The sequence below is a fragment of the Entelurus aequoreus genome, linkage group LG01 (assembly GCF_033978785.1).
Source record: "Entelurus aequoreus isolate RoL-2023_Sb linkage group LG01, RoL_Eaeq_v1.1, whole genome shotgun sequence".
In the NCBI taxonomy this organism is placed as follows: domain Eukaryota; kingdom Metazoa; phylum Chordata; class Actinopteri; order Syngnathiformes; family Syngnathidae; genus Entelurus; species Entelurus aequoreus.
In genome coordinates, this window is record NC_084731.1 from 50803494 (window position 1) to 50815993 (window position 12500).

The following is a 12500-nucleotide window of genomic DNA, read 5'->3' on the forward strand; positions in this document are numbered from 1 at the left end:
ATTTATTTCAGTAATTGCATTCAAAAGGTGTAACTTGTACATTATATTTATTCATTGCACACAGACTGATGCATTCAAATGTTTATTTCATTTAATTTTGATGATTTGAAGTGGCAACAAATGAAAATCCAAAATTCCGTGTGTCACAAAATTAGAATATTACTTAAGGCTAATACAAAAAAGGGATTTTTAGAAATGTTGGCCAACTGAAAAGTATGAAAATGAAAAATATGAGCATGTACAATACTCAATACTTGGTTGGAGCTCCTTTTGCCTCAATTACTGCGTTAATGCGGCGTGGCATGGAATGGAGTCGATGAGTTTCTGGCACTGCTCAGGTGTTATGAGAGCCCAGGTTGCTCTGATAGTGGCCTTCAACTCTTCTGCGTTTTTGGGTCTGGCATCCTGCATCTTCCTTTTCACAATACCCCACAGATTTTCTATGGGGCTAAGGTCAGGGGAGTTGGCGGGCCAATTTAGAACAGAAATACCATGGTCCGTAAACCAGGCACGGGTAGATTTTGCGCTGTGTGCAGGCGCCAAGTCCTGTTGGAACTTGAAATCTCCATCTCCATAGAGCAGGTCAGCAGCAGGAAGCATGAAGTACTCTAAAACTTGCTGGTAGACGGCTGCGTTGACCCTGGACAAAAGAGCTGGACTGCTGCTGAGTGGTCCAAAGTCATGTTTTCTGACGAAAGCAAGTTTTGCATTTCCTTTGGAAATCGAGGTCCCAGAGTCTAGAGGAAGACAGGAGAGGCACAGGATCCACGTTGCCTGAAGTCAAGTGTAAAGTTTCCACCATCAGTGATGGTTTGGGGTGCCATGTCATCTGCTGGTGTCGGTCCACTCTGTTTCCTGAGATCCAGGGTCAACGCAGCCGTCTACCAGCAAGTTTTAGAGCACTTCATGCTTCCTGCTGCTGACCTGCTCTATGGAGATGGAGATTTCAAGTTCCAACAGGACTTGGCGCCTGCACACAGCGCAAAATGTACCCGTGCCTGGTTTACGGACCATGGTATTTCTGTTCTAAATTGGCCCGCCAACTCCCCTGACCTTAGCCCCATAGAAAATCTGTGGGGTATTGTGAAAAGGAAGATGCAGAATGCCAGACCCAAAAACGCAGAAGAGTTGAAGGCCACAACCTGGGCTCTCATAACACCTGAGCAGTGCCAGAAACTCATCGACTCCATGCCGCGCCGCATTAACGCAGTAATTGAGGCAAAAGGAGCTCCAACCAAGTATTGAGTATTGTACATGCTCATATTTTTCATTTTCATACTTTTCAGTTGGCCAACATTTCTAAAAATCCCTTTTTTGTATTAGCCTTAAGTAATATTCTAATTTTGTGACACACGGAATTTTGGATTTTCATTTGTTGCCACTTCAAATCATCAAAATTAAATGAAATAAACATTTGAATGCATCAGTCTGTGTGCAATGAATAAATATAATGTACAAGTTACACCTTTTGAATGCAATTACTGAAATAAATCAAGTTTTTCAAAATATTCTAATTTACTGGCTTTTACCTGTATATATACACTCACAGTACAGGTCAAAAGTTTGGACACACCTTTTCCTCATTCAATGCGTTTCTTTTATTTTCATGACTATTTCAGAATCAGAATACATCCATCCATCTTCCTCCGCTTATCCGAGGTCGGGTCGCGGGGGCAGCAGCCTAAGCAGGGAAACCCAGACTTCCCTCTCCCCAGCCACTTCGTCTAGCTCCTCCCGGGGGATCCAGAGGCGTTCCCAGGCCAGCCGGGAGACATAGTCTTCCCAACGTGTCCTGGGTCTTCCCCGTGGTCTCCTACCGGTTGGACGTGCCCTAAACACCTCCCGAGGGAGGCGTTCGGGTGGCATCCTGACCAGATGCCCGAACCACCTCATCTGGCTCCTCTCGATGTGGAGGAGCAGTGGCTTTACTTTGAGCTCCCCCCGGATGGCAGAGCTTCTCACCCTGTCTCTAAGGGAGAGCCCCGCCACCCGGCGGAGGAAACTCATTTCGGCCGCCTGTACCCGTGATCTTGTCCTTTCGGTCATGACCCAAAGTTCATGACCATAGGTGAGGATGGGAACGTAGATCGACCGGTAAATTCAGAGCTTTGCCTTCCGGCTCAGCTCCTTCTTCACCACAACGGACCGATACAGCGTCCGCATTACTGAAGACGCCGCACCGATCCGCCTGTCGATCTCACGGTCCACTTTCCCCCAATCGTGAACAAGACTCCTAGGTACTTGAACTCCTCCACTTGGGGCAGGGTCTCCTCCCCAACCCGGAGATGGCACTCCACCCTTTTCCGGGCGAGAACCATGGACTCGGACTTGGAGGTGCTGATTCTCATCCCAGTCGCTTCACACTCGGCTGCGAACCGATCCAGTGAGAGCTGAAGATCCTGGCCAGATGAAGCCATCAGGACCACATCATCTGCAAAAAGCAGAGACCTAATCCTGCAGCCACCAAACCAGATCCCCTCAACGCCCTGACTGCGCCTAGAAATTCTGTCCATAAAAGTTATGAACAGAATCGGTGACAAAGGGCAGCCTTGGCGGAGTCCAACCCTCACTGGAAACGTGTCCGACTTACTGCCGGCGATGCGGACCAAGCTCTGGCACTGATCGTACAGGGAGCGGACAGCCACAATCAGACAGTCCGATACCCCATACTCTCTGAGCACTCCCCGCAGGACCTCCCGAGGGACACGGTCGAATGCCTTCTCCAAGTCCACAAAGCACATGTAGACTGGTTGGGCAAACTCCCATGCACCCTCAAGGAATCAGAATCAGAAATACATTTATTTTGTACAATTTTACATTGTTGATTGTCACTGTAGGCATTAAAACTATGAATGAAAACATGTGGAGTTATGTACTGAACAAAAAAAGGTGAAATAACTGAAAACATGTTTTATATTCTAGTTTCTTCAAAATAGCCACCCTTTGCTCATAAGAGCTTCAACCACACCTGTGAAGTGAAAACCATTTCATGTGACTACCTCTTGAAGCTCATTGAGAGAATGCCAAGAGTGTGCAAAAAAGTAAGAGCAAAGGGTGGCTATTTTGAAGAAACTAAAATATAAAACTTGTTTTCAGTTATTTCACCGTTTTTTGTATATAAAATGTTCACATATATATATATATATATATATATATATATATATATATATATATATATATATATATATATATATATATATATATATATATATATATATATATATATACACACACACATACATACGTATATGTACGTTGATGTAGATGCCTATATCTGCTGTACAGAATTTATTTTACAAAGAGAAGTGTGGGATACTTCTCTTGTTGCTTTACTCGTATTTAGCTTTATTAAAAGGATGTATTTCATGTTTGGCACAGTCGAACCTAAACAGGAAGGGATAGAAAGAAGAAAAAAAAAAGACAGAGGGAAATTGTGTGGACAAGAGGATGATAAGACAGTGAGACAACAACAACAGAACAACACCAGCTGAGACAATATGTACAAATAGGATACGAAAAATTATAGCAAAGAACCAGTTACTGAAGTACATAGGAATAACACAGAAATGACAATAAACATTATTGCGCTACAAATGGAACAATACAAATACCAATAGAAATAGCTCTAATGATAATGAATAATAATAATTACCTCAATTATCAACAATACAATTGCTTCAAATGCAACAAAACATAAATATAATGAATACTTAAATTACAAAAGAAAGCATAAAAATGGAGGGGAAGAAAGAGAAGCGGACTGCATTAACCTTATAAATTGTTATGGTAAAAATAGGTTAAGCTTTATCAGTGTGCCGTGTTTTACACAGTTTTCCCTGGGGGGACAACGTTAATTTATGTTTGATGAAATGTGATTATATGCATGTATATGTGCATGTGTGTATACAGTATGTTTGTATAGTACTGTGTGTGCTTATGTATGTCCTGTATTTGTGTATGTATGTATATATATATATATATATATATATATATATATATATATATATATATATATATATATATATATATATATATATATATATATATATATATATATATATATATATATATATATATATATATATATATATATATATATATATATGCGAGTGTATGTACCTATGTATGAGAGTATGTACAAAATTGGTGATGTCTTCTGCTCTTCATCAAAGTCACAACAATAGACAAACAGTCTGCTTAAACTAGTACCGCACAAAAATATAGGTTTTCATCTTTTTATTCAACACAACATGTAAACATTTACAGTGCAGGGTGGAACAAGTATGTGAACCCTTGGATGTAATAACTGGTTGACCCTCCTTTCAAACAACTCAATTTTGGTTTCATCTATCCACAGAATATTTTGCCAGCAGTGCTGTGGAACATCCAGGTGCTCTTTTGCAAACTTCAAACGTGCAGCAATGATTTTTGGACAGCAGTGGCTTCCTCCGTGGTGTCCTCCCATGAACTCCATTCTTGTTCAGGGTTTTACGTATTGTAGATTTGTCAACAATAATGTCAGCATGTGCCAGAGATTTCAGTAAGTCTTTAGTTGACACTCAAGGATTTTTCTTCACCTCACTGAGCATTCTGTGCTGTGCTCTCAGTCATCATGTCGACCACGCCAAGGGAGAGTAGCAACAGTGCTGAACATACAGTCTGTCTTACCATGGACACATGGACATCAAGGCTTTTAGATATACTTTTGTAAACCTTTCCAGCTTTATGAAAGTTAATAATTCTTGATCGTAGATCTTCTGTGAGCTCTTTTGTGCGAGGCATGGTTCACATCAGGCAATGCTTCTTGAGAACAGCACACTTATCACAGGTGTGTGTTTTTATAGGGCAAGGCAGATTTAACCAACGCATATGATTTTGTCACATTGATTAGACTCCATGTTGTCTGACCCTGGCTCTAATCAGCTCTTGGAGAAGTCATTACCCTAAGGGTTCACATACTTTTTCCACCCTGCACTGTGAATGTTGAGTTCAATAAAAAGATGAAAACCTATAATTTTGTGTGCGGTATTAGTTTAAGCAAACTGCGTTTTGTCTATTGTTGTGGCGTCGATGACGATTAAAACACATTTAATGACCAATTTATGCAGAAATCCAAGTAATCCCAAAAGATTCACATACTTTTTCTTGCAACTGTATTCGTCTCCCATTATGTGCGGGAGCCAAAGTACAGCCGCAGTTACCCTGGGAACCCAACCCAAATCAGCAGGTGTGGTACCCAGGTAACAAGGACATTTATATTATAGTTCCTCACAAAGTTCTTTGCGCAAAGGAAATCGATTGCACCACAAATCCTGAAGTAATTTATCTTTTTTAACAAAGTGAATCACTCGCATTTGAAAAGTTGCTTTAGCACACAATCCTGGCAATAAAGACTAGAGGTGGGGGAAACAATAGATTTTTAGATGCATCGCAACTTGGATATGGACGATTATAAAATCGATTAGTAAACGTCAATTATCGATTTATTTATTGTAAATAAAGTAATTCAGACAGTTTTAAAATGTGGCTGACTACAGCAAGCCATCTCACCGAGAGATCCGACCAGCTCCTTTATTATAAGACACACCGTTTGGTACACATTTCCATTAATTTTATACATCTGATGGGAATTTCCTATTACAAATACACTGTTTTTAAAAGTTGCAAGTGATAAACGCTTATTTAGTGAATCGAAAAGAAATGTAAAACAATATACATAAATTAAAGATGCATCAATGTTGGGACTTTAACTTTTAACTTTAATCGATTTTTAATCGAATCGTAGCTCCTGAATTGTAATCGTAATCGAATCGTGAGGTGGCCAAAGATTCCCACCGCTAATAAAGACACTATGTTGTTTGGAGGTACGCCTGGGCAATACGGCCTAAAAAAAACAACTCTGATTTATTTTAACAAAAAATATTGTTTACAATTTTGTTATAGATATAAACTATACTTGTTATGGAATAATTAATGTAGCATTGCACATTGTATGCAAATAAACTCCAACATTAAGATAAATAAAGTGCAAACTTAAAACTTTTGCCTTGAATAAAATACTTCTGTTGATAAGTTGTAGCATTGTATGCAAATAATCAAGAAAAACATTGAGTGTAGGGATATCACAGTATGAACATTTCTTATCACGGTTATTGTGACAAAATGATCAGTTATTATTGCAGTATTTTTAAATGTGCTCAAAATTTTCCAAAAGTACTTAAATAGTTTAACCAAGTTTAATTAAAAAAAAAAAAAAACCTGACACATTCAAAATGAATTACTTTGAAGAGGAAACATTATTGTAGATTATTTATAATTTTTTGTGCGAGGCATGGTTCACATCAGGCAATGCTTCTTGAGAACAGCACACTTATCACAGGTGTGTGTTTTTATAGGGCGGGGCAGCTTTAACCAACGCATATGATTTTGTCACATTGATTAGACTCCCCTGGGCGGCGTTCATTGCACCGGTCGCTCAGGGGGGTCCCCACATTTGCGGTCCCCGCCAAGGTTTCTCATTGTATCCCATTGGGTTGAGTTTTTTCTTGCCCTGATGTGGGATCTGAGCCGAGGATGTCATTGTGGCTTGTGCAGCCCTTTGAGACACTCGTGATTTAGGGCTATATAAAAAAAACGTTGATTGCTTTGATTGATTGATTATTACTATTTATTATTATTTGTATCAATATTGAAATCAGGATTATTAATCATGATTATTCATTAATCACAATTATTCATTAAGCTATGTAAAACAGTGTTGGGGTGGGGCATGAACACGACGGCATAATTACATTTTGTAATGTCAAAGAGGCTATAGATAAATATATATATATACTGTATATATATATTTAAAAGACGTGTGTTTTTGATAATCAATAGTATCAACCTGTCAGCTTTTTCTAATTACATGATGCCTTTATATGTATGTACATGTTGTATCGGGACATACATCTATTAAGAGTTTGAGCAGACATATCTTGTATAGGAATTAATAATACACCATAAAACATTCACAAAATGTGATGTCACATGAATGGTTTTTAAAGTAATAACTTTGTGTATTCAACAAACACAGAGCAGTTTGGCTAATGAATACAAAGTCAAATAAACAAGCCTTGTTCTTCTCCAAGAACACCATGTGTTTCAGCACAACAGTTTGGCCAACAAAAATAGACTGTAAACTAACGGCAAGACTTTATAAACAAGTTGTGGCAACGTTCCCTACACATCGCCTGCTACATCGTAACTTTCACTCACAGCAACAGAGTGAAAGACGCTGTGTTGAGAAAATGAAAGTAACATTAAATATTTTTCTCCTCCGCTGTATGCTTTTTGTGTAGGACAAATGAGTCAGTGTTCAATATTTTCCAAACCTGTTGCCATATAATAAACCGCAATGCTTTCTTAGACGCACGCCGAGACTCCACGGTAGTGAAGCGAGTGAAATGAAGTAAAACGAAGTGATCCGCTCCGTTTACTCAAAGGGAAATCTCTGTAGCAAGAGTTGTGTCATTGCCACCATGTTTTCTAAAGCCAAACGGTGCTAGTGCGCATGCACCAGCGCTGATGCAACTCCTGTTTCCAAGAAATAAGATGTGTTGGCTAAAATGCATTAATAAATGACGGTTTTTCAGTAATTAAAAATGTAAACGGTATTACTAACCGTCTGGTATTTTACCGGGGTTTGTCATTATACCGTTTACCATTATGTCCCTATTTCAGAGGGCTCTATAGTTTAGGTAAGTGGATAAACGCAGGGTTTTTTTTACTGTATGTGCACCACATCTTTGGCGATGTGCGGAGAGACTGCTTTACTGTTTGCTCTGTACATTTTGCTCTTTTTTTTAACATGATACATACATAGTACCTGGTATAAACAATTCGAACACAGTAAGCTGCTTTGTAAAAAGTTACATTACCCCACTTGGTTGGATGCTTCTGTTTTAAATTTCTGGAATAAATGTGTTGTGCTGCTTCCTTTTTTAAACAAACTTTGCAGCTTGCAGTCACATTCCATGCCTGTTGCCTTAAAACCAAACCACTGACAAGACTATTTTTATCTTGGAAACTAAATGTTTGCTCTTGTTTGCGTTAGCATTAGCCATATTTTGTCATGTGTGTGACTCTCCACTAAGGACATAAGGATGAGGGGAAAGCAACATAAGCTCTTGGGGGCAAAAAATATGCTGACGCTAGAGGAGAAAAAACTTTAGATTTTGGATTTTTTTAAATTGTCTGCAACAAAATCTTAATTTATTGATACAATTGATTTATCGCCCAGGCCTATTTGAAATAGACAGCTCATTTCCTATTTCCTCATTCAAATGAGTTTTGAAGCCATCTAGGGACATGGCCAGTTAGCCTAAGAGCCACAAATGACACTCACTATGAGAAAACGTGCCTACATACCTGATGGGAAAATCCACCACTGTGTCCAGTTTGTCCCTCCAGCATCTGTTGTAGGAGAAGCGCTTCAGGTGAACAACCAGAATGCGAGGCAATGACCACAGGTCAAACTTTTTTGTGGCCTGCTGGTGTTTCTTGCATGTGGGACAATACCTGGCAAAGGAAACAGGAAGTATGTTTAAGGGGTGGACGGTTAGAAAGAATCCAAAGTGACAGTTGTGAAGCTTTACCATGGATCGTGTTCACCGAGTGTCTCCATGGTTGTGAAGAGCTCGATGCATTCTCTCAGAGCCACTGTGGCTTTCTTTTTTGGGGGCTGGAGCATGCTTTCGTGCTTCTCATAGGCCTAAACAATACATATGTGCACAAGAATGAAGGTTTTTACATGGGAAAAAAAGAAAATGTCACAAACCTCTGCCTCCTGTTCATCGTAACACATCTTTGACTCAGAGTCCCAGTCGATTGCCACAGTGGAATGTGCTGCACGAATAAAGTGAGGGAAGCACGTCAGAACAAATTGTTTAAAAACACAAAAAAACTAGTAGTGCTATCAGAACAGACACCGACAATTAAGTTTGAGGATGTTCCCATCAGAAGGCAGCGCGCTGATGTTGGCTGTTCCGTAAGAGTTGACAACGCTGAACGTGAAGAGCTTGGCCGGTAAAGAGCGCGGCTTGGCCTCACTCTCTTTCGTCCCATTTTCAAAGTCGGAGGTCTCCTCTTCGGACTGGCCATTCTCTGGCTCTGGACTCAACTGGTGGTCCATGGCCTCCTCCTCCCCTGAGGAAATTTTAAGAAGCCTATATTTACAAACCTCAAAACCAGTGAAGTTGGCACGTTGTGTAAATCGTACATAAAAACAGAATACGATGATTTGCAAATCCTTTTCAACCTATATTCAATTGAATGGACTGCAAAGACAAGATACTTAACGTTTGAACTGGAAAACTGTTATTTTTTGCAAATATTAGCTCATTTGGAATTTGATGCTTGCGACATGTTTCAAAAAAGCTGGCACAAGTGGCAAAAAAAGACTGAGAAAGTTGAGGTATGCTCCTCAAACACTTATTTGGAACATCCCACAGATAAACAGGCTAATTGGGAACAGGTGGGTGCCATGATATAAAATCAACTTCCATGAAATGCTCAGTCATTCACAAACAAGGATGGAGTGAGGGTCACCACTTTGTGTCACCGCATCGAGTACTTGTCTCTGGCCCACTGCCTGCGAGAGGCAATGATGAGAGATATAGCAGATTAGTCTCGCTTAACAAGTGGCTTCCTAGTTTTTGTAGACAACAGGGACTAACGTTTATTGATAATTGTCCCTCTTTCTGGGGCAAACCGGGCCTGTTGATGAGAGACAGCCTTCACCCTAACCAGGAAGGCGCCATCATTCTGCTTAGGAACATAGATTTTTGTTTGAGTCACACTTGACTAACTACACTACAGCAAGCCCGGTCACAGGCAATTACAGAGTCTGTTAGTCCGGGTGAGGAGTCTGTTAAGCTAGATCTAGCCAGCGCCAAGCTGAAAAATACCTGCACACATAGCATTTCTCCTACAATAATACACAACTCACATGTTTTTTCTGCAGTGACTGTGCCAGAGGTGGACATGCATTCTACTGAGGTGGCAAATTATGATGCGTTCAGTGTATCGCAGCACCAAGCAAACAATCTGAAAATTCCCGTCATAGCAATTCCTAGATATGGTCGAAATTATTTAGAGCGCACTACGCAAAATAAACGCAACATTATTGCTACTACGGATAATTTTAACAAAAACTCCTCAAAACAGCCCACTACCTATAATATGGGCTTTTTAAACATAAGATCATTGTCTCCCATAACGTTATTAGTTAATGAGGTCATTAGAGACAGCAATCTTAACGTCATTGATCTCAGCGAAACCTGGCTCAAACCAGACGATTTTTTTGCGCTGAATGAGGCATCTCCTCCTAACTATATATGCGCATATTGCCCGTTACCTTAAAAGGGGTGGGGGGGTCGCACTAATATACAATGAAAACTTTAACCTTACCCCTAACCTAAGTAATAAATATAAATCGTTTGAGGTGCTTACTATGAGTTCTGTCGCACCGCTGCCTCTCTACCTGGCTGTTATCTACAGCCCCCCAGGGCTCTATTCGGACTTTATCAGTGAATTCTCAGAGTTCGTCGCTGATCTAGTGACGCACGCCGACAATATAATCATAATGGGGGGACTTTAATATCCATATGAATACCCCATTGGACCCTCCGTGCGTGGCGCTCCAGACTATAATTGATAGCTGTGGTCTTACAAAAATAATAAATTAACCCACGCATCGCAACGGTAATACGATAGATCTAGTGCTTGTTAGGGGGGTCACCACCTCCAAAATTATGATACTACCGTATACTAAAGTAATGTCCGATCATTACCTTATAAAATTCGAAGTTCTGACTCATTGTCAACAAGCTAATAATAATAATCATAACTGCTTTAGCAGCCGCAACATTAATGTTGCCACAACAATGACTCTTGCTGGCCTACTGCCTTCGGTAATGGCACCATTCCCAAATTATGTGGGCTCTATTGATAACCTCACTAACAACTTTAACGACGCCCTGCGCAAAACCATTGATAGTATAGCACCGCTAAAGCTAAAAAGGACCCCTAAAAGGCATACCCCATGGTTTACAGAAGAATCTAGAGCTCTTAAATTATCATGTAGAAAGCTGCAACGCAAATGGCGCGTGACTAAACTTGGTTTTCCATCAAGCATGGAGTGATAGTTTAATAGCTAAATACTACTCAAATCTTATCCGCCTCAACAAAAACGATCTTAAATATTTGTTCAATACAGTAGCATCGCTAACCCAACAAGGGACTCCGCCCAGTAGCTCCACCCACTCGGCAGATGACTTTATGAATTTCTTTAATAAGAAAGGTTTCTCATTGTCCCATTGGGTTGAGTTTTTCCTTGCCCTGATGTGGGATCTGAACCGAGGATGTCGTTGTGGCTTGTGCAGCCCTTTGAGACACTTGTGATTTAGGGCTATATAAATAAACATTGATTGATTGTTTGATTGATTGATTGTGAACAAATGCGTGAGCAAATTGTCGAACAGTTTAAGAACAACATTTCTCAATGAGCTATTGCAAGGAATTCAGGGCTTTCACCATCTATGGTCCATAATATCATCAAAAAGTTTAGAGAATCTGGAGAAATCACTGCACGTAAGCGATGATATTACGGACCTTCGATTCCTCAGGAGGCACTGCATCAAAAAGCGATATCAGTGTGTAAAGGATATCCCAACATGGGCTCTGTAACACTTCAGAAAACCACTGTCAGTTCGTTGCTACATCTGTAAGTGTAAGTTAAAACTCTACTATGCAAAGCGAAAGCCATTTATCAACATTTATCACACCTTTATCATTGTGTGTGTGTGATTGATGTTAATTAAAATATCAGTGCTTTGGTGCCTAATGTTCGTGTGTGTGATTAATGTTTATTATTGGGCTGATGCTGCTTCACACCTGAAGTACCTGACAAATAAAAAGCACTTGAATTGATTTAGACAAAGTTTAGCTGGTGGACTTGATAGTAATGATAGTTAGACTTATTTTTTATTTTCACACAACTTGTCACACACTTGTTAGCTACCAAGCTAACTATTTTACAGAGTTGAGACGGCATTCTCCAGATGTCTGACACCATGCCTTTGCTTTAAATATACTGCATTTTACACTTAATATGTTCCCACCTACAAGATGCCGCGCTTACCCGCTTCCGTCATGAGTGATGACGTCACCAACTATGCATCCATCCATATTGTCGACAAATTTTATTGCCGATATTCGTCAATAATGTTGACGAATCGGTGCACCCCTAGTGGACTGAATTAGCCAAGTTTGCACAGAGGTTGACTCTCTTCATGTTTTGTTGTGTTCATTTCTAACATATAAGCTTACCATCATAGAGACCGTTCGTTTCAGTGGCGGGCCCAGAGTGGTTGCTGCCGTTACTGGAGCTGGCACTGCAGGAGGCTCCATCCAACAGGGAACTACTGCAGCCACCCAAGCTGGCACTGGCTCTTGATGAT

At 40.2% G+C, this 12500-nt stretch overlaps 1 protein-coding gene across 3 annotated transcripts in view; it reads right to left on the reverse strand.

The window, feature by feature from the left end:
- The window catches only part of usp4 (ubiquitin specific peptidase 4 (proto-oncogene)), a 111672-nt gene that overhangs the window by 52318 nt on the left and 46854 nt on the right, over window positions 1–12500 (reverse strand). For all 3 annotated transcript variants that reach the window (XR_009826842.1, XM_062054265.1, XM_062054258.1), the window contains exons 15-19: window positions 12370–12500; window positions 8974–9186; window positions 8819–8886; window positions 8637–8752; window positions 8410–8559 (exon numbers count right to left, since the gene is read on the reverse strand). The exon at window positions 12370–12500 is cut by the window's right edge and continues 96 nt beyond it. Coding sequence is in view for 2 of the 3 variants with exons in the window: in XM_062054265.1 (XP_061910249.1) it covers window positions 8410–8559; window positions 8637–8752; window positions 8819–8886; window positions 8974–9186; window positions 12370–12500 (678 nt within the window). In the remaining variant the exon portion in view is untranslated. The remainder of the gene's footprint in view (window positions 1–8409; window positions 8560–8636; window positions 8753–8818; window positions 8887–8973; window positions 9187–12369) is intronic.